This window comes from Stylophora pistillata, chromosome 3 (assembly GCF_964205215.1).
Source record: "Stylophora pistillata chromosome 3, jaStyPist1.2, whole genome shotgun sequence".
NCBI classification, from domain to species: Eukaryota; Metazoa; Cnidaria; class Anthozoa; order Scleractinia; family Pocilloporidae; genus Stylophora; species Stylophora pistillata.
The window spans coordinates 3655957-3680735 of NC_142521.1; the positions used below are offsets into that span (position 1 = coordinate 3655957).

Consider the following 24779-nt stretch of genomic DNA (forward strand, 5'->3'; position numbering starts at 1 on the left):
TTTTAACGGACGGAAGTCTTTTACGAGGGTCCGCGCACAACATATATCTTTTTTGCATTCCTAGCGTACTGATGGGTCGTTTAATCCAGGTTTTCATCCAACTGATCTTAATACGTCAGGTAATCAGATATGTTCAGCTAAAACTGGGTAATATCCGGTAATATTCTCCAAATAATATTCCACAATTTTCAGACCTTACATCCAAAACGATAGCCATTGATTCAAATTTAATTCAAGTTACAATAGGGACAGACGATAACCTACATGTAGCCGTACCCTCCCCTCCCCCCCACAAAAAATAAGAATAAAAGCAATAAACTAATCTATTGAGATTGAGAGGTATTCTGACGCAATCGCGCAGAAAAAAAAACGTGTGGCGCTCCCAATAATTTGTTGAATGTATTTTAGTAAACGAGGTTTCATCATGGGCACTATCGGAGATGGAACAGTAAGCCCTATAGCACGTAGTGTTGAGGAACGGAGTTCGTCTGAGGGAGTTTGATCTATGGGCGACCAGTATCCCAGAATTCAATTTTGCAATGGTTAGAAAGAGCCTGGAGCTTAAAAATAATTTCTAAAACAACTCGCCTCTTCTGCTTTTTTGATTTGTTGTCTCTCATCACTTTTAATGAGTCATTCATCCATCAAACATATTTTTAATTTTTCCTTTTTTCATTCACATTTTAAATAATGTAGCTGCACACAATGCTATCCAGTTTATAATTTACAGAAATTTCTTCATTTTAGTATATATTCTTGCTATCTTCCTTGTCGTTTCACAAGCTGACTTTGCAAAAATTGTCGTAACTCTGCTGTACAAGAAGAAATTACTTCCTACAAAAGCAAAAATAGAGGTTAGCCTAAATTTATAAGCGGCCGAGGACATACAAAAATCCAAGAATATCAGAAACAAAAGCAATAATAGAAAGGTAACTCTTTGAATGCGAGCCATTATAGCCAACCTTTTCGCGAACCCCGCCCCTCTAACCTGGAGGCACGTGCTTAAATTAAACCTAAGGCAAATGTCTTATTCCCATGTCTACCAAATAATGTTGTCAGATGTAACTTAGAACCGAAGAGAGACATGCCAATCAATACGTATACATTCCTTGCTGATTTTTACTTACAAATCCTAAACTTATTTTAGCTTATTAACAAAATTAACCTTTGATAAGCTTCTCAAATGATCCACTGGTGAAGATAACACACAGTCGCGGACAAAGTTAGTAACTCGACGGCAGAAATCCAAGTGAAGAGGCTGGACAAAGAAACAGATGGAATGTGTCAACGTTAACTTCACCGTCGTTCCGTAAATGCAATCCATAATAGCAAGCCTAGGGAATTTACCCCTACCGTATTTACCCGGGAAACGACACGACTCTCATCAATTAGTTTTTGTTTTGTTGCATTTACTTAACGTAACTCTTGTATGAACAAAAGACCAAAGAATAGCGAAATATTATCAAAGACTGCGGCGGTCTTCCACAAGTGCTCTTTTAATAGACATTATGTCGTCACGAATAAGCGCCACATTGTTCTTAAAATCTGCGGCACTGACAGCAAGTTAATCGAGTATGTTTCGAACTAAAAGCAGGAAGCAATATACCGGATGAAATATTAGCTGATCTTAGCAAAGTAGCCTCACTCACCGAGAAGTCAGCAGCCATATTTAACACGCCGTTCAGACACTCTTTCCGAAGAGAGACGAACGAGTTGTACATACACAGTGCGACTGTCACAAAACCGCTGATCCTTGTTGCCTACACACATACGATAATAATTAATAATTATTCCACTCGCGCTTGTTGGATATGAGATGATAGATAGCCAACGAGGCGCGTAGCGCCTCGTTGGCTATAATCATCTTATATCCAATTGCATTATCTAATGATCCAGTTTTTAATAATGTTATTTAGATGCATCTTGGAATAATTTCCTTCTTCGTGATTTTTTTATTATTATTATTTTACTGTGAAGGTTATAGGAGATGGCTCATTTACTGTGCAGGTTTCCAGTCTCCCTCGCCTGGCCTCTTAGAGACGAAAATGGCGGCCTTGAGGAATTTCTACTACTACACAGGTACAGAGCAGTTTGGGAATGCTGTGGTGCTCAACAATTGGATAACATTGAAACGCTATTAGTATTGTATAGAAGAATACGTGTAAATTACCTCCTGTAATGCTTCATTAGGAAAGCTTGCAAAAAAGCTGTGAAACAAAGCGATAAAATGTAACAGAGATGAACTCCAAAAACTATGCTCTTTAACAGATCACCAATATATTAAAAAAGAGAAGAGGACTTTGTCATGCCACATGCACCGCAACCTACACACTTATCAATTTCCATTCATTTCGTCCAGTTACGTCTTCAAACATTGTCGCGATCATTATTAAATGATCCCAGTCCCCTCGCTCCACCTACAATTCCACTTCATACAAAGTCTGTTACTACATACTACTACATAGACAGCGCACACCATACCACGTTTAAACAACAAAGCACAAACCTGAAAAACACAGCTGGGTAAAGCCTGATCATTTGTTCGTTGAGAACCAGAGATCTGTAAACATTAAGACATATAAATTATCCAATTCCAAGAAAAAGTTCATTAAATTTTTTTCAGACAATGAGCAGCATACCTTAGAGAAACAAGTGCTTCTCTGAATTCGCCGCTTTCACCTACAACAACAAAATGGATACCGTTAAGAAGGAAAAAAGCGTTGTGGTTAACAATCCCAAATTATCCATGAACCTCCCGGCTTTCTATAGGGGACGATTAACAATTTAGGCAACTGCTCGGAGAAACCGTTAAACACACCGGTGGGATCAATATTTGATTATTTCATTCAATTTCCAGAGTGTATATGAACTCTCTCACAGACATAAATTCACTTTATTTCCTTCACAGTAACATATGAGTCAGCTCTGCTGATTGCTCCGATTGCTAGTAGCTTCCTAGGTTAGTTGCTTACCCTTCACTCCCAAGAGTGACCAAAAATGCATTTCTCCTTACAAAATCAACACATTTCTAGCAAGAAGGTAATGAGAAGTAAGAAAAATATTACATGCAACTAAAGGATGCTGTTTGATTTATAATCGAATTCTCAGATAAAAAAATAAGGTAAGTATGGCAAGAGAGTAAAGGGTTATATAACATCGCACCGAATGGCGTGGTCACAAGTAAAAATCCTGTTGTATTGTTAGACGGGTCGGTATTAACTCGTGAAGTATTTTAGTTTGTTGACTTTAAATTAGTTTCCAAATTGGTGATTCCGACTTACCGATTCTGAACACCAATAGCGTCTTTGGGAAAAAAGTGAATAGTTTCTACAATAAGATAAAATTCCAAATTGGCTTTAGAACATAGACATTAGGGAAAGATGAAAGAGAAGATTCTGAGTTTCCCACAAAAAATCACGCCCCAGGATTTAGGATTTTTTGCGGTAGTCCTTGGTTCTAGCCTTGGTTGTACGAGGGGCACAGCCTATGATCCAGCTGACAAATTGCTATTTTCTATAACTGAGTGTAATTTGGTATGCTAACACTTCTAAATAATGCAACCTTACCCAAGCAGAGTCTCTCAGAGCTTCGTTTTTACAGATCTGTAACAATAAGGCCATAAAAATTACACACATATTACATTTACATTAACAATACATGTAACAATATAATTTCAATTGATTGCCCCAATAAGTTACGCATGTTTTCTACACCAGACATTCTCAGTGAGCATGTTCATTTCTTCTCTGTTATTACGACCATTTTGAAATCAATTAAGATCTTAACCATCTGATTGGCTCTCAGCAGTGCAATTTATTTGCAATTGCACCAATGTTTGCTCTGGAACACTTGTTTTTAAACTCGGGCATCTTCCAACTTAATTGAAAGTCGACCCTTAAAAAAAACTCCGAGCAGAAAACTGTCTCACTGTCATCGCGGATAGTATCCGAACACAGAACTGTATGTCTGAGACCTAGGTATGGTGTATAAATTGTCGATTAAACAATCTAGAGAAAAGAAAGGGTATGTTATGACAAAAAAACGAATACAACAATTAAATACAAACCTCATCGCCATGAAGAATTATCCGTGAAAAGTCTGCCATGATGCAGTCGAATAAACACACAGCGACCTACAAAATTTCGAGAAAGTGAATAAACTTTATCCTATAAATGTTCGTCACGTTATGAAATGTCACTAGGAACGTTTTTAATGCACATATCGTTAGAATGTTCTTGAAGATGAGAAGTTGAACATTTTAAGCGCTCACCTTCTGTGTAAACTCTGTTGGACGTTTACTTTCTCGAAGGATGATCTTCATCACTTGACTAACACAAAAGATAGAATAATAGCTCAAAAGTAGCCAATGTTTCATAAAGCAAAACCGACTAGGTCGTCTACAAACTGTCTCAAGCTTAGGAAAAGGATTGGTTCATACGCACGACGGGTTTTCACGGACCACTAACAAGGCGAAATGAAGCAAAACCCATGCAATTCTGGATTACATTACTGTATCAATTACCTGGTTAGGAACGAAAGATTATCCTACCTGTTCAAAGTATGAAGATTTACGGCGATAAACGATACCACCAAGTTCACGTCCACACGTTCTAGGTCTCCCAAGGAAACAGGTTGGGAGTTTTCGACTCTGAGCAAGAATAATTAAATGTAATCATAAGCTAGTGCGACATTCGGCCTACACAAACATTGTTACACGAGAATCTCTCTTTCGGTAGACGTCCATTCAAGGTGTGTAACCTTTTGTCTTGATCGAAAAAATATCAGTGCTCACATAGTAATCGACGATTGATGTAACAGAATACAGGACGCGTACCACATGTGAGCTCAGTGCACGACCAACAAGTTCTCCGGAGGGGAGTGATAAAACATCACCCGAGGAATCGGATGCTCCAAGGTTCGAATCCTCGGAGGAGGGAGGGGGGGGGGAGAGATACTGGGCCGTCAGATTTTTTCGCTACGTCTGACGCTCGTTAAGAATGGTTAAAATCTCTTTTTTTTTCCCCACTGAATCACATTTTTTTCATTCGCCCACTGAAGTAATTCATCTCTATTTTTTGGCCTGTGCTCGAGTTCAGTACCTAACAGCTTCCCTGGGAGCACAGAAACTAAACGTTGTAACAACTCCACATTTTTATTTCATTGAAGTGTCACTTCTTCACAAGCGGAGGTCTTGTCTTAATACCAAGCTTGGAGGGTGCACTCTATAAACGCCAGAAACATCAAACACACACCTGTTTCTCCAGTTCAAGAGTAACTCAGCCCGGCTTAGTGCCTCATGAGTAGTGACATCCACTTGGATTATGGCCAAAGGTCTGAGCTGTTTCCAGTAATACTAACAGGAAAACAAAATACTCAATTAGCCGTGACGATTTAAAATCAGCGAATACTATCACAACTTTGGAATGACAAGTCAACGTAATTTTGCACACAAACGGACAAGTCAGGCCAATTTTATCGGCTGAGTGAGTTTAGTTTATTTTCTCAACAGTAGTGGCTCTAATAAATAAGAAAAGGAAGAGTGCAACCCTAAATTATAATGAGAGGGAGTAACGGAAATTATCAAGAGTTAATTTCAGTTGTTTTGAGGTTGGGACAACGAAAAAAGAAGCCTCGAGAGTTATCGGCCAAACGCAAGGCGACTAAATGCTATGTCCTTTTTCTCTGTTTCTCTTTTACTGTTAATTGTTTTCTGTCAACGACTCAGAGCTTGGAATTTTGAAGACAGTGCACTGTAAAAACTCACCAGGGTAGAAGCAAAGAACAAGGGACAATCAGCCATGAACCTCGACAGAAGCTGAGAATTTCTGTTAAAAAAAAAAATAATTAAGGCAAAGAAAATGCTGTACACGAGCCGACTATTCATTCTGTTGGGCCTATTCCGATTTTGAAAAAATTTACAGACTGGGTGTATTGCTCCTCCCCTCTGGATTGGAGTCTGGTCCATTACCCGTCATCGCACATATTTTTTTAGGTTTCCCTGCCAGTTCATAGGTATCCGTTTCTACTCCTAGAGAGGCGCCGAGGGAGGAAAGTGTGTCTCCCAAGAACACAACGCAACTTTCCATCTACGGAAATTTCGATTAGAAGTCCACCCCATCCTTTCCAATCCCTTGACAACTACGTTATTGAGTCTCTCAGATTGTAAGAAGCAATTGCTGTGAATAAGGTTTGTTGTCCTCAGGAGTAAAATAAAACACAATCAACAGAATTTTCATCATACCGTGAGTGGTGGAATGGTCTTCTGGCGTAAGAAAGCCAAGCCTTGGACAAAAAAAAAAAAAATAAATACATCGTTCAACACTCATTCACCTTTCTGTGATTCCAAGGAGATTACAGAATTTGTTTGTTGTCGTCGTTGTCGTCGTCGTTATTGTTGTTGTTGTTGTTGTTGTTGTTGTTGAGGGGAGGGGAGGGGAGGGGCTGTCATATTATCTCGAACATTTTCTAAAAAAAAAAAATAGTTTGACCCAGTTACCTTGAAAATGTACAGTGTAACATCAAATGGAAGACTGCAATTACCACTTATGAAAGGTCTCTGAAATAGAAAGGAAAGAGAAAAAAAATGAGACAGAAAGAATAAAACAGTCTTTATCTGAGTCCACCTTGTCTGCAGTGCAGGTGTCTTAATGGGAAGGCGAGCGTTCAATCACCGATTGTAAGCCAGCATTACAAGCTGCCACCCACCAGATACGCGTTAACGAAGTCAATCACGTGCGTAATTGACTGAGTGTCAAGACTGGAATCCATCTGATCAGCGAACAAAAGAAACGGAGGAAGATGCATGGCAAGTCTGAAATCAATCAAACGAAAGAAAGATCATTTCATAGGCCATAGACTGCATTTAGATTGAGTGTTCCAAAACTTGAAAATACGTTACTACAATGGTCTTTCAATTCAAGGTTAAATAAGTCATGTGAGGGAAAAAACCACTCTTGGTTTAGTATTCTGACTTGACTGGTTTAGAAGGAAGGGCGCGTAATGAACGCGGAGAAGCAGCACGAACGAATATAATCGCAGATTACTTTACGTTTGGCACTGACTCCAATCAAAACTTTCTCTGACCCCGAAAATATCTTAGTGCAATACATTTTGAGTGGTTCTTACTTTACAAATGACATCACTACAGCAGCCTGAAGAAGGTCGTTGCTGTCTGGTTTTTCATTTTGGTTCTTAGCAATGGATTGAATCTGTAAGGAAAATTCATTGATATGTTAGCAATTTATGGTTTGATGTTCTCTTCGTAATCCTAGAAATATTACAGAAAAGCAAGATTGGGCAAAAACTTTAATTAAATAAGAGATAAAAACTGTCAGCAGGGAAGAAAAAAAAAAATAGAACTGAGACCCCACGACGACTCGAACCACGGCGATCTAGCATGATCTAGGTTGATCCTAGCAGTCATCCTAGCTTGTCATGTCTGAGACTTGTCTGTGACCTGCCTCGTAAAAAAGTTATTTGTAGACCAGACGTAATGTATGGACCTAGGATAGCTAAGGATGGAGGAGATTGCCATGGATTAAAAATAGCTAATAAGAAAAAATTAAGTGAAATTGTTCATAATGTAGAAGCCATAATGAAGCTTTAAAGCAAACTAAAATTTGGCTTCGGAGAGTGTCTCCTCCGATTTCAAAACTCTTTGAAAAGATGCTTTCATACAACGTGTGGTGGGGTCTTATCGGAAGAAAAGCTTTCAAGGTCTTAGTTCTGACCTTAAACCTTTAACTTATTTACCTCTTCCAGACTGGAGTTGAACTGTTCGAGCAGCCAAGATCTGGGCCACTTCTCTGACTGATGTAAAGTGTTGTCATTTGAGTGCTGGGACAGCATTGGTACGAGTTCCTACCGGGAACGAATGAATTCATGTGTCTTAGTCACGTGTAAATCCTACAAATTCTAAAGATAGATTGAATGAATCCTAAATGACGGCCGAAATGAAAACTGTTACAGGAGGAAAACATTATCCTCTTTGCGCCGCGAGAAAGGAAATCTTCCAAATACGGTAGTACGAAACAGAAATCTAATTTCACTTTAATCCAACTCATCAACGACGACCAAACAACCGGCTTAATTGTGATAAATTGACTTCAGAATCACACCGAACTCAAAAGAAACTTTCGACTGATACTGGGTCATCTATCTTCCTTTAAGTTAAATGCCAGTAAAGTTTTTGGTTCCTCAATGCAACCGTTTTAAACATAAACCCCTATATTTCCACTAATCCGTGGTAACAAAATCTCTTTACTTCAGCTGCAACAGAAGCATATCCCTTTTTCTAGGTTATGTGCTTCTGGCTGTTCCGAACTTGGGCTACCACTGGTCCTCACCAAGGAATGATTATGGTACCCACCATAACGTAAAACAAATACAGCGATAACAAATTAAACCCGACCCTCTATCCCCAGAGTTCGGCGTGGAAACTGTTAGGTACCACAACTAGTGAGAATAGCTTAGACAAAGACAATTGTCTCAGCCTTAAATATTAAAGCTTGCCAGTCTAAGGTTAGGCAAACAACGTAAATCACCTGTAGTAAATGAATCATGTCTTTTCGACTGATGTCAACATCATTTTGTTGTTGTGTAAACCTAAGGAGTTAAAAGAGATGTCTCTAAGCAATATCATTCCAGCAAAGTCCGGAGAATATTTGTATGAAGGCGACACCGAGAACTATAGAGGAATTGGTACAGCGCACGCACGCACGCACGCACTGATTTGATAGGAGCGTTTAGATGAGTGTATGTAAACACGGATGTCACGTTTCAGATTCGTGCGACATCTTGACAGATGTTTCACAACAGGTGTAGACGGCTAGATAAAGTAGTTGTTGTATTATAATAAGTAGAAAAAAGTCTTCCTTCGCTCTTAGCACTTTGTGCCTCCTACGAAAAGGTTCTCTTGCCGACCATTAAAGCAACATAGCGGATATGATTTCAACTCGTGTCATAATTGCCTGTCTTAGGCGTCAATTAACAAGATGCAGTTGCGCTGCACTTTTCGAGTGAACACAATTGGAAATAACTGAGTAGAAAGTGCTGCCTTTGTAATAATATCTGCAAACGGTTAGACTTTCTAGTCTTCTCGGATAGGGACGATAAATAGAGGTCCCGTCTCACAAGCCCTTAAATGTGATTTTAATTTGTGGGACGTTAAAGAACCCACACACTCCTCGAAAAGAGTAGGGCACGTAGTGCCCGGTGTTGTGGTCTATCTTTGTGCTGTATCTATCCAGGGTGAATTGGGGGGGAGGGGTGGTGCCTCGCATGGACCTTGTGTTCCGCTCGCACTAACCCTTCCGGGTCTAGTCACACCCGGTAAAGTCGTTAAAACAAAACAAACAAAACAAAACAAATATAGTCCTATTGGACTCCTCTGCTTTCCTTGTTAACCCTTTGGGATGAATTCACCCGAATGTCGGATATTTTTTTCTCTACTTTTTCTCCCAGACGTCTAAATTAAAGTATACTGTGAATCACCTGCGTTCAGAGTCGAGCAGAGCATGAAAAATAACGGAACACGCTTTCCTTGCACAGCCATCACAGCCACCGTGCAGGGATCCCTGGGGAAGAAAGTGGTCCAGTACTCTATACTGGTGGTAAATGCACCTATCAAATATGAGAAAGAAAGCCAAACAGAATGACGATCATCTTTAGTTAGACTTAGTTTTAAAGACATATCACTAAGAGGTCCAAAGAGAAAGCACAGCTCAGCACAATCTGTAAACGAGTTTGGTGCCCTAACTTAAGCTGGGTTCAAGAAGAATGAAATTAAAGTTCCACTCGCACGTCCTTGACGTTACTTCTCTCTCGATACAGCTCGCCCAATATCATAATATATATTATGATGGTTTATTTGTGATTGTAACAACAATAACAACAAGTCTTTCAAAACCAAACTAACTACAAGCAAACAGCAGTCACAATAATTAAATTAAATCGAATTTCGTTCTCAATTCAAATCACCTGTCACTTTCAGGAAGAAAATCATCCCTGGCAGAGATGCTGAGTTCCAACATACACCACTTAGAAAAACACAACTAAGGAAAAAAGGGTTGCAATATACAGCTCACTAGAAGTAAGTTGTCAAAGTTTGACACGTACCGGATATGCTAATAAAGATCGAAATACTTTTTAATGCATTGCCATCCAACAGTTACAAATAATAAATCGAGACATGTTACTTCTTGAGGCTCAACTCTCTGTTGCATAAAGCAAATTCCCTCCCTGGTTGAGATGCTGATCAATCACAGCTTCTCCCCCCCCCCCCCCCCTTCACCCACCCCAGAATTCTTGTCAGGTTTGTGTCTTTCCCAAGAACACAACACGATGATCCAGCCTGGACTCGAACCCAAGCCCCTCGATCCGGAGTCCAGCTAAGTAACCACTGGTCAAATGCGTCTTACATGAAGAGGCTTCTGCGGAGTATGATCACAACCTACAGATATTATGTCAGGCCTTTCCGGGAAGTGGTTGCACTCACCCTTTGAAGAAGAATGATTTGATTTATACTACACACCTATATTGTCCAGAATTGTGTCCAAAATTGAGTTTTTTTTTCGTTTGCCGTTTATAATAATTCAGCATTTACACCATGAGAAAGCGTGTAATACATGCTCATCTTGTAATACGCGCATCGATACCTCTCCTCCTTTTTTACGCACTTCCTGAAACTTTTGTAATGAGCACAGGTTCTTCACAATAGATAAAAGATCTGAAAACAAAAAAATGGAACAACGATCAAATGAAGGAATTTTTTACATTTATAAATCCTGCAATTCACTAAATAAACCATCGAGGTGATGTTAGACTATTTGTTCTTTAAATAGCAGAGAAATTAACTTTGTCATATAAAATGTTCAAAATTATAGCAATCTGAATTACATTTGCTTTAACAAAGTACTGTACTTTGTTTAAGAAATTAATTAAGTTTTGTATCAAGTTCTACAGATGTATATTCAGCTCACCTAAATCAAGTGTTGGTTTAAAGAAAGGCGTCTGTCCTTGTACATTGAGGCGATGAAAAAGGTAGAACATCTAGTAGAAACAGAAGGTCTAAGTTTACAACAAGAGGCAACATTCTCCAAACAGTCTGTGTCACTTAGTTAGCAGTAACTTTTTTAACTACAGTTTCAACTCCCAGGGTAGATGACGTCGTGGTCTTCATTGGGTTGTACCACATTCCTTAATCATGGGAGGTTCCTTTAAAATCTTTACAATTCCAGAAACAAAAAAATAACAATGGAAAAGGTAAGAAGGCGCTTTTCAAAAGAGGATTGTGACGCAAAAACCAGGGTAATCACAACTACTAATGACTAGAATAGAATTTGTGACAAGTATTACAGGGAACTCAATTTAGAAACATTGTATACTGCTGCCTCAAGCGCGGGAAAACAAGGATGACTAGGTCACGCTTTTGAATCTGATTGGTTAAGCTCACGATGACACGAGTGTTCTCGTCCAGTTACATAGCAAAGAAAGGCAAAGCTTATGCAATTCCAGATCACTTTCGACCCTCAATTGAGAACTGAAGGCTCTTAGTTTAGTATTACCTTTTGCAGCATGACCACAGACAGGTAGCCAGTAGATTCTACAAACGAACGGCATGTGATTAAAAATGAGAAGAAAGCTATCTTGAAGGATTTTAAAAAATTCAGCCTCTTAACTACGAACGTGATTAAGGGGGAATAAAACTTCAAGAGGAATAATTAAATAAAGTTTTCAGCGTCGTTTCGCTTCTTCATTCATTTTACTCACAGGAGTGCAGAGAATGTATATTTAAATTCTAAGGGTGAAAGGGAAAAGGGATTCTTGCCTGACTCCAAACGGTAGTAAAACGTTGCCTTTCATGGATATATAAATCACAGGAAGTAAAATGCGATTTGCGCTTCTAGAAAACATTTAGCATGAGTTTCGCGAATTTTTCTCATCGTAAAACATCCTCGCGAGCATTCTCAGTATATTCTTGCCCTCTTTGTCCAGGTCAACTATTTCAAAACTTACATCTGATTTGAAGGCCGTTTTCCTCGTCACTAAGGCTACAGAAACTGCTACCCTTTTTATAACGACTGACACAAAAATTCTTGTAATCTCATAGAGAGAGTGAACTCCCTACCTCCAGTGTTACCGTCTAATTCTGTCGTATTCGAGGTGAAAACTTCCAAAGTATGCTGCACATAAGAGCATGAAAATCTAATAAATAAAATACATCATTTCTTAAGTTGAGAAGCGTCGCAGAAAAGGCATAAGATGGTGCTATTTTGTTTTGCCATTGTCATCCGTCTTCAAACAGAAATTTTTTCCTGTTTAAGATTTTTTGAAAACCGAGGGTTTCTTTTATGCGCCTTGAGGATTTAAGCGGCGGAGCCATGGAAACGAGTGGCGAACCCGCGAGAGTTTTAGGACGGTTTTTTCCACTCGCAGCGAGGCCTTTCATCGTTTTTTAAGTGTACGTAAAACCGATAGCTACGCAGGCTTTATGCCTCGAACTCCATTGGCGATATCCACCGAAAGAGGAGCTTTGCTGGGATACTCTCAGATCAGACTGTACTAGGCAAATTGTTATTCTGTTAAAAGGTGTTTAAACCAAAGCAGAGGCTTATATTCCCTGTACCTCAGAAAAAAGTACATCCAACGCCTTGTGCAGATTGGAATGTGTTCACAGAGCGAATTGAAACAGGAACAAATCTAAAGAACAAAAGAAAAAGAGATGAAAAGGTGGTATTTGAGAGAAGACATTTTTACAACAAAACGAATAAAATTTAATTCACTTTTAAAATATATTTAAAATAACGAAACCTCACATTTGGTACAACACAAATCAGGGAGAACCTCTTTGTACAACACACAAACTGTCATCCAAACAAAAACGCTCCTTCGATCACTGTTACTCTCACTTCTAGTTTTTTATTTTTTTCTAACCCCTACCCAGGGTGCCTTTCGAACGGATTTTCAGTTCTTCTGTTTCAAAAAGTGGAAAAGAAAAGGAATTAGAAACAATTTTGATACAAAACTGCGCACAACGCAGTTCAAGAAGAAAAGAAATTTTTGTTGTTTAAAGTGGATGCCGCATGAGTTCTGAGGTTGAAGCATAAAATTGAGAAATACTTGCTAACCGTTGTGATCTCGGGTGCGTTCCTTCCAACACAATGTGTAACTCCTTGAAGAAGGACTGGAGGTGAAGTCTTTTGGTTTGTACACAAATAAGACAAAAACACAGCTAAACCATGTGTTTCTTCAATCGTTGCCGACGAACCCTGTGATTGGATATTATGAAAGCCACGAGAGTATCATTTTCAATTGATAAAGTCAAAAATATCCAGAATAGCATTCAACTGAGTCACGAGAGCAACAATTATTGTCCACTGAGTTTCGTGAAACCAGAACCACTACATTCAAACCTTACGACCGAAAAAAGGATACATTTCTAAAGGAGGAAATCGACTGAAAGCGAGAACAGGCAAACAGCATAAAGAGCGGGAAAAAGCGGGTGACCAATACGTGGTTGGTTCTAGTTATGCATTCGATTGGTCAAGAATAGACCAATCACAGAAAGAAGTAAAGCAACACTAATGGCATCCGGAATAACTATAAACACTCAGGTGAAAGTTGCTCCATTATTTCAATTGTAAAAGTGGCAAATATTTAACTTCAAGTAGCATTTATGTCATTCACTGCCATAAGAAACTTCAAAGTTCTATTTCCAATGTAATGAAATGAGAAATAATTTTTTTAAAGTCAGGCATACTCTGAAGCACGAAATTCCGAACAGACGTCGAACGTTCGAAGCCCAACTACCTAGCTACTGCCCATGATAAGGGAATTTCAGACCAGTTTATCTATTCAATATCTAGCAGTATTGACTAACCTCGTGGCAACATTTCCTCCATAACTGACCATAAAGGTTTTTGTGAAGCGGTGTTATTGATGTAAACATTGCTACAAAGTGAGAGGCCCAGTTATACCTGTATACACACCAAAGGCAACCTGTCATTCAGTATCAAAGGTACAACAACACCAAATTGCAATATAACATAAACAATTACAATCGTAAATAGAACAAGAAGGAAGGTTACTTTTGAGCTCTGTAATGAAATCGAGAAAGGTGTTTCAGAATCTGTCTTCTTACAAGCGTAGGTCTGTGTCCTCATAGGGACTCGAATATCTTCAGAAAAGTATAGAGTGGCATAGGAGCTAGCAACATGCCATAAAGCAGCACCGTATCAAACGACAACTATCGTAAATTGTTTTCAGTCAATTAATCCGCTTAAGTTATCAGGGAATTTCTGAATCCGCGACTGATTTTTCCACTAGATTTTCAGTTTGTCTGAGCAATGAACTGCTCTGTGAAATTTCAAATTTTCCTTTATTAAGAACTTGCTAAAAGTGGGTAAACTGGGAAGGATTTTAACTTTGTAAGAGAGTAACCGTGATAAGAAATAATGCGTAACACTTTTGAACGAGAGGAACCGAACTAAATTCAAAGTAATTCATTTTGTATCTGATTGGTCGAAACTTCGACGCGAGTCTTTAAGTTTAGACCAATCACTGAAGGCAGTGATGGAAAATCATAGACTCTCGGGGCCGGTTATTTATGCGAAGTCTACGCCAAACCACGGCTTTACGCAATTAGTGGGCCTCATGTTTTCTCTATGAGAGGGTTGATTGAATTAAATAAATGTCCCCCTATTGTCAAGCTTTCGGCCCTCTTGATACTGTGCACAAAAATAAAAGTTAAGATAAAAGATTCAGCTAAATTAGGGATTGAGATAGAATAAATATATGAAGTTCATATATTTTGAACTGCGGTATTAGATACGTATGATGCACGATCCTCGCAGTAGATAGCGCTATTTATGCAATAGCGAAAGTCAGACCTGAAAAAAAATCAGGCCTGTACGGGACTCGAACCACTGACCTCTGCGATACTAGTGCAGCGCTCTACCAATTGAGCTAACATGCCAATTGGGAGAAGGCCGTTAAGTTGGTTCATAGTAAACCCGTGAAAGTGATAAATGAGATAGAATAAATATCTGAAGTTCATATATATATATATTTTTTTTTTTTTTTTTTTTAATGAACTTCATATATTTATTCTATCTCATTTATCACTTTCACGGGTTTACTATGAACCAACTTAACGGCCTGCTCCCAGTTGACTTGTTAGCTCAATTGGTAGAGCGCTGCACTAGTATCGCAGAGGTCAGTGGTTCGAGTCCCGTACAGGCCTGATTTTTTTCAGGTCTGACTTTCGCTATTGCATAAATAGCGCTATCTTCTGCGAGGATCGTGCATCATACGTAAATTAGGGATTGTTTAAAACGCGGTTTCGTTCAACAACGGCTTAACTTTGCTTAAATAATCATACGTCAGTCTCTAAGGGCAACGCACGGTTTACCTCTTACATGGATCCAACGATTCCGATCCGTGAATGTTTACAGCAGTGCATGTTTGGCAAAATGCATCCAGCAAAGTATCAACAACCTTTAAAGCAAAACCAAGACATAAAAAAAATAAACAAGTCTTTAAATTGCAATGCCAGTGCATTAAAGTTCACTTTTTGCAACAGATACCATTCACGAGGTTTTCACCTCCACTATTTCAGAGTGCTACAAAAAACTAAAACTAACTACGAGAAATAGCACTTTTACATCATTGATAACATGATTACATGACTGTATTGTAATATTAATTTTATACCAACCGGATCAGCACTAGTTACTTCTGATTTGCTGACATCTAGCTCGACAAGCTGATTGAGTGACTGTGTTTCTTTTCTTAAATCAATCATTGAGTGTAACGTTCCCAAGATGATTGACAACTGAGACGAAATTCCCCCTGTAAAACAAACAACGAGTGAAACATGCCTTAAGAACATTTTACAGTATAAAACAGCTAGAGGACAAACTGAATCAGGAAACCTCTAAAGCCGAATATTTCAAAACATGATCCTCACTAGCTAAAATTTAACTTTTTGCGAATTATAGTTACCAAAAAATCGTTATGTAAACATCTGTATTACGGTATAGAAGATCACCTGAGTGTCTGGATACATTGGTTCCTTTCAATGACTCAGTGACGAGCTTGGTAAATTTCTCTAAAGATTTCACAAGTTTTTCCATGCCACTTAAAGTTCCTTCGTCTTCTGACGAACTCACTGGAAAATAAAACACAGCCACACAAATAAAATCAGAACAGTACAAAAATCACTTAAAAGTCACATGGCCCTTTTCGAAGTTGATTCGAGAGAGCTGTAAGTAATGCAACTGGTAAAGGCTGGTGATGTGCTAACCACATTCAAATTGAAGGAAAATTTGTTACAATAAGTTACGCCACTTGTCACTTTACGTAGATTCCTTATTTGGTCATAAAAAATCAGTTGAGATCTACAGAGTTTGCAGCATACATACTTTCACAAACTTAAACAAAAATAAAAACTGATATTAAATAAGAAAGGAGTAAAGATCTAATAACACACTGACACAGCTGAAACAATTAGACCTGGAACTATTAATAATTCCCACCCTAATCGCTTCTAAAAATAATGATATCTGAACATCACAGAGGCAATAGAACAGTAGAACCTCTCCTTTAGCCTATCCATTAGGCGACATCTTGATACATGGGTATCAAACACTGGTTTGAACTTAACCAAAAAAAATATCATCCCATCATCTCTGTATCCAATGTCCAAATTAACATGGACTGTTTATGGAGATGTTAATATCAAAATGGCAAAGATACAGAAAACATGAGGTTATTCCTTAAAGCATTGAAACTGTTTGGGAGACAATTGTGAGACTTTTGAGACAATAAACAATGCTTTTCCTTATAAATTATTACCTCTGATTATTGCCCTCCCCCAGTGAACACTTATTACATGAAGAAAAATGCACCGATGGGCGTCATACCTTCAATCTGTTCAATGGTGATCTTCTCACAGGCTGACTGATAGGCACTCAGCATATTCTTTGGGATTTTACCAGCTCTATTTAAAAGAAAGGCAAGTAATTACTACATGTTCATACAATCATAGTTGTAGCTCTTAAGATTACTGAACAACAACTGTAAGAACAGGAAATAAAAAGAAGGGAAACATTTCTGTTCTAGAGGTGTTTATTTAAATGATTACCTGCTTAATACTTCAATGAGCTGAGCTCTTCCATCTGGTTCCTCAGGAAGCTACAAATTACAAAAGAAAAATCTAGCTTCTACACACATCTGCCCAATGGGCTAATAGCTAAACAATGGCTTGCATTTGAATTTCAGACATCAAATATACAGCTTTAATGCTCTGAAGCCCCATGACAGTTACATTTGTCTAGTTTTTATTTCCCTTACCGTTTGCAAAATAGAACATTAATGCTTTACAAACCTTTCTTGGAGTTAGCAGTGCTGGCAAAAATCTTCCAATGAAATAAGGTTTTCTAAAAATGCTAGGTAGGCAAAAAAAAAAATTTCTCCCAAGTGTTAGGAAACTACTGCAGTTAGTGTTTTATGCAGAAAGCACATGCCTGCTTTGTGTATCTAAAGAATCTGGTATGAGTGTTTCAAGTTAATGATTTGTGATTCGTTCTTACTAATCTTCTTCATCCTTTGAGAACCACAATGAGAGCTACTGGTTTTACCATTACTTGTGTAATCCAATAAAATTAATATTTAGTTATTTGTCCTTGGCCATATTTATTAATGACTCTCTTAAATAAATAAATAAATTTGTTAATTGAAGCTCCCCCATAGGGAATTTTCAGCCACAATGTAGACTAACTAAGTGCTTGAAAATCCCCACCGGCAGGAGGCAGACTAGTGGGCTATTTACAGAGCACAACCAAGGAGTTGAACTACGAGCAACCAAGAACAAATCCAGTGAGTGGCAGGGTGGTGGACTTGAACCCAGGCCACCGGATTACAAGTCCAGCACCCTAATCACTCGGCCACGCCACCTCCTCCTATCTTGTGATTTTCCATCAGACTAATATTAAAAGTAATATTTTGCTTTAAGGTAAGTAGTTTTACAAGCCATAAACATAAGTCAAAAACAATGTGAAGCAGCTTTCTCAGACAAAAGCAAAACATTACCTTGCCTCCATAACAGAACTCGGTACTTTCCCAGACTTCTCAAATGACTCGATAACTTTTTCAACATCTGAGGAAGCTTGTTCAAGTTGCTGTAAAAAGACATTTAACATTTAACAATTTAACATTTAACAATTTAACATTTGAAAAAATACCTTACCCTTAATAACGTCACTACAGTTAAAATCCTCCACTCTCACAAACTGGTAAATACATTTAATCCCAATAGCTTTGTACTAAAGTTTTTTTTTCTCCTTTACAGCTAGTATGAATTTTGGTCAGGTCACGCAATGCTAGTAGAGCTGGGTTGTGTAATTAAACTAAACAATGGCTTCAGAGATGGTTTCATAAATCTGTGACAGGCTCAGACTGAAGTAAAAGAAATTGCAGGCCCTTGCAATGGGAGTCAAACTTGCAGAGGTATGGCACTCCAATAGATACTTCAAATGCTTTCACACTGCATTATAGGAGATGCATGGGTTAGGTATGGGTTTGGTATGGTACTCTAATAGATACTTCACATGCTTTGACACTGCATTATAGGAGATGCATGGGTTAGGTATGGGTTTGGTATGGTACTCTAATAGATACTTCACATGCTTTGACACTGCATTATAGGAGATGCATGGGTTAGGTATGGGTTTGGTATGGTACTCCAATAGATACTTCACATGCTTTGACACTGCATTATAGGAGATGCATGGGTTAGGTATGGGTTAGGTATGGTACTCTAATAGATACTTCACATGCTTTGACACTGCATTATAGGAGATGCATGGGTTAGGTATGGGTTAGGTATGGTACTCTAATAGATACTTCACATGCTTTCACACTGCTTTATAGGAGATGCATGGGTTAGGCATGGGTTAGGTATGGTACTCTAATAGATACTTCAAATGCTTTAACACTGCATTATAGGAGATGCATGGTTGCTATGCCATTTAAATAAGATTCATAAATATCCTACATACTACAAGCAGAGAAGGAAATGCAGATTAAGATTGGCATCATTATCATCAGTATAATTATCATAATGATTGTTATTATTATTTAACCTTCGTATGTTCACTTTTCACTTCTGTTCCTGGTGTTTCTGTTCTATTCTCATACATCCCCAGTAGTTCTACAGGCTCCTATCAAAAGCAATCAATTTACAATAATGTGGCAAGATATACTAGAAAAACTGGAATTTCAATTAGACTCTGCAGACAGGTTTGAAAATTATCATTGCCTATAATCTGTACCTTTAAGTCCATGAGTCTGGTCTTGGCCAGAGACACATAGTCAGTGACAAGTTCACGCAGCTTTGCTGGTACTTGAGGAGCTTTGATAATATGAACCTGAAATTATCAATATGTAAAAATACCAAATTACCATTCAAAAGGAGTTTTAGAAAGCTTCTTTGTCTCATGAGGTAATGATCAGAATCAATTAGACAATGCACACATCATCATCATCATCATCAATCCTTTTCATGCCTCGTGGCACATAGGGCCTACACAGAGCTTTTCCACTCCTCTCAATTGGTTGCTGCTGTCCACACCTCCTCCCATGACCTCCAACCTGCCTCTTGCCTTTCTTTCTCTACTGTATGTCTCCAAGTAGTTTTTAGTCTTCCCCTTCTCCTTTTACCTTCTGGCGCCCAGCTCATAGCAACATTGCAATCATTATTACGATCTTTCCTAAGAATATGACCAATCATTTTCCATCTATGAGACATCACTTGCGCACTCAGTGGCTTCATGCCTGCCCTTTCCAGTAGCTCTTTGGTGCTGACATGCTCACATAAAAGTACAAAAACTGCTCATAACTCCTCTCACAACAATGAATAACTGCTAGAAAACCCAAAGGTTGCAACTTAAGTAGTAAGCAATTCTTTGTTACTTTTAAAAAAAAGACAGCAATAATTGCAACCCATTTAAAATCCTAATTAATGAAATTTCTTCTGCTCTTTAAATAGCTAGCTCCAAGGCTAAAATGACAGTTGGAGCCTGCAACATATGTGTACAAGTACGCCACCTTCTCTCTTTTTCAGTAGCTTGCATTAATTATACCACCAACTGAAAGTAAAAATCACTTAATATGTTCTTGACCCTTACCTTCAAGTATTCTGGGGGCTCATATGGTACCAGGTCAGACAAAAACTTCACAAATATCTGTACAGTTTTTCTGTTGTTTAATTTTGGGCTTCCTTGATCTCCAAATGTACTCTATGGGCATGAGAATATACATTTTAAAAAAATAAGACTTAGTGTACTGGGTATGGCACAAAATATTTTGTTTATAAAATATCATGTTAAAGCCATATAATGTCTACAGTATATGAAAAAATGATTTAGAGTTTGATGACTGTCCCAAAATTTGAGATTCATGTACCTATTTACAATTCAAATGGTTTTACTATCAACTGTTTTCCATACTCCTGATAATTATGACTTGAATGAGCTACATTATATCTTATCAACCAAGCGCGAGGGCTGTACTGGGAGACTATTGCCCTGAGGTCTTGACAGTACCGACCGAGCGCAGCGAGGTCCGTACAAAAAAGACCAAGGGCCGATATTCTTCCAGTACGGTCCTGAGCAAGCTTCATTAATAAGAGATTTATTACACGACTGAAGTTCAAAGGGACACAAGTGTGGTATCATTCGGGACCATTCAACACAGTGCCCGGTCCAATACTGAGAGAATATTAACCGGCAATAGAGCATTTTGATTGGTTGATTTTAGTTATTGGCCCTCTGACTTCCCAATTCGTGTAATAAACTGTATTATGTGCATTTTGATCACTCACTTGGAACCAAGAAACATAAGGCTGAGACACATGGCCTCCTTGCAGTGTAACTTGCCTAATCACCAAGAATGCAATGCTCAGGGTAGAACTGTCATTGTTATTCAGTGCATCCTTCACCAAATCACGGACATAACCTTAAAAAACAGTTCAGGAGCATTTGTTAATAACAGAAGCAACTGTGCATCACTATGTTGTAGCAATTATTTGAATTAACCAAACAGTCATCTTTATACCCTCTAGCATGCCAGCAGCCTCCTTCACAAGGACCACAAACACTGACAGAAAGGCAAGGATTCCTTCTACATTAACCTGAAACATAACAAAGAAATGAATTTCAATTTCAGGTTTGAGTGCATAAAAAATGTTTGTTAATTGACAAGAAAAAACAACTTTGCAATGTAATACTGACTCGATTACAACAACTTCATATATTAAGTCATACCCATACCTTGTCCTTAAAGAAAGCATTCTTCAGTGATTCCATCACATACACTGGATCAAAGACCAAAAGAAACTGGTGAAAACAAAAAATATTAACTGATGATGATGACAAACAAATCTTAACATCCATTCAATGTAGCGACAGTGGTTTAGCATGGTCTGTACTCTTATCAACAACAATCTTTGTCATCACACTGGTTAAATTTTGACCTCTGTGATGACATATAATTTTTATTGTTATTGGTAAGAGTACAGACCACACTCAACCACTTTCAATTTGTTTTTTACCACAATATCAATGTCAAATAATACAGTTTCAGAACGTGACTAAGATCGTGACACACTGATCCAACCAGTTTGTCTGTACTCTTCACGATGCGGCAAATTGGCCAATCAGATTGCAACATTACCACAAATTCTGGCAAAATAGTCTCTTGATGCATTTCTATCAATCATTGAGTAGATTTTTCCCTCTTCCTTGACCACGCCTCATCAGTTTGTCAAAACCTTTTGGTACCATCATTTTCAAGGCTTTTCACTCTCAATTCATTTTTGCAAAGTTTATGAAAATGTGATGATGCAAAGTAGCAAAGAGGCTACTTGTGTAGTCATCAATTGAAATTTATAGTTAAAAGCTTACTTGTTCAAACACTCTTTTCATTGCTTCACCCAATAATGAGAACTTCAATTTCTTTTGTTTACAAAAGGCAGAATGTAGCACTGTTTTCTCTACAAGAATAAACATCAAAATGTACAATGCTCCTTTCTATAACATCAAGAAATGGTTAGATATTCTAGTCTTCTCGGATAGGGACGAATAAATGGAGGTCCCGTCTCCTGCAGGGTTGGGGTAGGAGACGTTAATTTCCCACACACGAGATTACTGTGTGATGGATGTCCTCCCCTGGGGTGGGATGGGTGGGATATAGGGCGCACTTAATTTGGAGCTTCGCTCTGTTGTGCGACCCTCACCACACTCTGGTGAAAGTGATTAAATAAATAAATAAATAAATTCAAAGACTCCTGACTTCCCAAGAACACACATAGGGTACATGTAACAGGCAATTAAGTCACTATTAAGCAAATTTTTTTGCACCTTACAAAATACAAAATACAAGGTTTGTCTCCTATTGGTGGACTCATACTACAAATTTCATCCTTCTATATATACCTGTGTCAAGACACATTAAGTTTTACATCAATTGTTTCTTTGCCGAAAAACAATGGAGTCTCCTTAAAGATCTCCATACAGACCTAACGGCTGCTACCAAGTTAATATCATTCTGGAATATGTTCATCACGAAATATCTAATGATAGCCTGGTGGCAACAAACAAGAAACAAATGCTTAAAAACATAAGGAATGACTAAGAAGTTCAATATCTCTATGGGTCACCTGAAATGATGTAAGGTTAACAGTAACAAGCATTTTTCCTATATTAATATAGGATGTTCAGTGATTACCATGCATGTCTAGTAAATATTTTCTTACCAACATCTGTTTGCAATGTAAAAAACCTAGAGAGCTGCCTCGAGAAAAACTTTTTTATAGTGGTCCAGGGAACATCATTCAGCTTTCTAATAATCTCAAAGACAAAAAACCTAAAAACAAAATCTTTCATTGATAAACGAGAATGAATTACCAGATCACTGTTTCAGATCATTGAACAATTCTAAGAGATAAGATATCAATACTGTGGCTGTAATATTATTATATATTAACACGAAAAGTGTACAAATTTAAAATAAATGAAACACAGTGTGTCCAATGTACACAATGTACCTCAACAGCAGTTTACATGCACCTGTTTGAGCTATCTTGTTCTGAAGAAATGTTTTCAACTTGCTTGCAAACTGAAAAATCACTCCTATCCACAACAATATCCAAAATTTCTTGTGAAACCTGTGGGAAAAAATCATGCAGGACTTGTATTAGTTCTCAAAATCGGTGTGTCATTCTCTGGATAAGTGTTATGTCAATACAAAAAGGCAATTGTTTAGAAAAATGTTGGTCCCTATAGAGAGGTTTTTCCATCCAAATTGTTTCCTGATTTGTGAAACAACTACTAGCAAATATTTTAAACAAGTATCAGTGTAACATTTAAAAAAATAAATACTTTGTTAAGTATTCATCAGTCACTGGTGATTGGAGAACTCTCTACTAACGACACATAATTCTTCATCTAAATTAAAACATTTTACAAATGCTATTTTTTTTAATCAGAAGTGGACTATATACTCCTGTTACTTAACACTAAATTCCTTCAGTTTACTAACATTTTTTATCTAAAACCTTTAACTTGTTTAACTTACTTCAAAAATAAATGTCATTAACAATTTTATTGATAATTCTTTTCGGTTTTTTTTTTTAAATTATTATTCATTTAGTTACCAATTCTGCTGACTTCAAGTAAGCCAGACCAAACTGAGAGCATCTGGGTACAGCAACATCCATAGTGACACTATGACAAACATCATTAATTTTTACCTTTTCTAAGGTACTGTTAGATCCTTCTCTTATTTTGCTTTCAGGAAAGGAAAATATAAGCAATCGTCCCAAAAGATCTGGCAAGGTAAAGAGCAATGACAGTCAAGTGAAAAGAAGCAGGTTTCATCCATTTTCAACACTGCAAGCATAATAAATCCTTCTAAATCATACTTTTAACTTGGAGACTAGCATTCAGCTTTTAAAAAGTTGAGCATACCTGATAAAATAATTTCTTGCTTTTCTACATCCATTATGTTTAAACAAAGTGCTATAAGTCCATTAGAGAGTGCATCAACTGTCTCGCTGTGATTCAAACAACTAGAGTAGTGGAGGAAACATTGACTTTTCTCAGACAAGTGTAACTTTTAAATCACAGTAACGTTAAGTCTTGATCATTATTTCTCCCAAGTCAAAGTTAAATGAACTTTTAATAAAATTTGTCTGTATTAATCATTTTTTAATAATTATAACTGAATATCTATGCAGTTTTCTTAATTGTCAAAGAAAATTGTTTCCAAATTGATCTTCTACATGATATTAGATGCATGTTACTGACTATGCTATGGAAGCCTGGCATTTGCTTTTTTCCATTTACAATGTTCACTCCTTACCATGCTAAATATGTGTTGAAGGAAACTATGAAGTTTTTATGAAGCATCCAGACAACTTCCAATGGAGTGGTGGGACCCTGAAATGAGAAATTTTAATTAGCATTAGGTAATGGCTTATTCTGTTCAAAACAAATCATTCAGTCTCACCAGCAATCTTACTTTGAATTCCTCTTTATAAAGCCACAATAATAGTCTAACGAAGCTAATATTTTTGTGTAGCATGTTAGCCCTCAAATTTGTTGGGGTACTGAGAGCTCTAAATCCTACAGCTGTTGACTTACAGCCACTGTTTTAGAATGATGGGGGCAAAATATTAAAATGATTAATTAATGAAAGTTTGTCCATTCAATAAAAATTAC

The 24779-nt window shown here is 37.7% G+C and overlaps 1 protein-coding gene across 4 annotated transcripts in view; it reads right to left on the minus strand.

The window, feature by feature from the left end:
- Nucleotides 1-640: 640 nt before the first annotated feature.
- The window catches only part of LOC111343220 (Fanconi anemia group A protein), a 29037-nt gene continuing 4898 nt past the window's right edge, over nt 641-24779 (minus strand). The window contains exons 6-52 of one of the 4 annotated variants that reach the window (XM_088753528.1): nt 24421-24497; nt 24027-24127; nt 23810-23886; nt 23127-23224; nt 22814-22923; nt 21963-22051; nt 21330-21395; nt 21115-21190; nt 20882-21015; nt 20187-20297; nt 19332-19427; nt 19143-19220; nt 18091-18179; nt 17387-17447; nt 17144-17193; nt 16923-16999; nt 16049-16168; nt 15716-15849; nt 15410-15495; nt 13880-13976; nt 13128-13268; nt 12626-12699; nt 12128-12204; nt 11565-11602; nt 10980-11049; nt 10656-10726; nt 9979-10052; nt 9493-9621; nt 8544-8604; nt 7753-7860; nt 7126-7208; nt 6706-6811; nt 6497-6556; nt 6242-6282; nt 5765-5825; nt 5253-5353; nt 4550-4648; nt 4271-4328; nt 4067-4132; nt 3567-3602; nt 3282-3327; nt 2640-2679; nt 2507-2560; nt 2171-2207; nt 1650-1760; nt 1166-1258; nt 641-834 (exon numbers count right to left, since the gene is read on the minus strand). In XM_088753528.1, coding sequence (XP_088609654.1) covers nt 760-834; nt 1166-1258; nt 1650-1760; nt 2171-2207; nt 2507-2560; nt 2640-2679; nt 3282-3327; nt 3567-3602; nt 4067-4132; nt 4271-4328; nt 4550-4648; nt 5253-5353; nt 5765-5825; nt 6242-6282; nt 6497-6556; nt 6706-6811; nt 7126-7208; nt 7753-7860; nt 8544-8604; nt 9493-9621; nt 9979-10052; nt 10656-10726; nt 10980-11049; nt 11565-11602; nt 12128-12204; nt 12626-12699; nt 13128-13268; nt 13880-13976; nt 15410-15495; nt 15716-15849; nt 16049-16168; nt 16923-16999; nt 17144-17193; nt 17387-17447; nt 18091-18179; nt 19143-19220; nt 19332-19427; nt 20187-20297; nt 20882-21015; nt 21115-21190; nt 21330-21395; nt 21963-22051; nt 22814-22923; nt 23127-23224; nt 23810-23886; nt 24027-24127; nt 24421-24497 — 3837 coding nt within the window. In that variant the 3' untranslated portion in view covers nt 641-759. Of the gene's footprint in view, nt 835-1165; nt 1259-1649; nt 1761-2170; nt 2208-2506; nt 2561-2639; nt 2680-3281; nt 3328-3566; nt 3603-4066; nt 4133-4270; nt 4329-4549; nt 4649-5252; nt 5354-5764; nt 5826-6241; nt 6283-6496; nt 6557-6705; nt 6812-7125; nt 7209-7752; nt 7861-8543; nt 8605-9492; nt 9622-9978; nt 10053-10655; nt 10727-10979; nt 11050-11564; nt 11603-12127; nt 12205-12625; nt 12700-13127; nt 13269-13879; nt 13977-15409; nt 15496-15715; nt 15850-16048; nt 16169-16922; nt 17000-17143; nt 17194-17386; nt 17448-18090; nt 18180-19142; nt 19221-19331; nt 19428-20186; nt 20298-20881; nt 21016-21114; nt 21191-21329; nt 21396-21962; nt 22052-22813; nt 22924-23126; nt 23225-23809; nt 23887-24026; nt 24128-24420; nt 24498-24779 lie in introns of those variants that run through there. The other 3 variants (XR_015998794.1, XR_015998795.1, XM_088753530.1) reach the window with 3 other exon arrangements.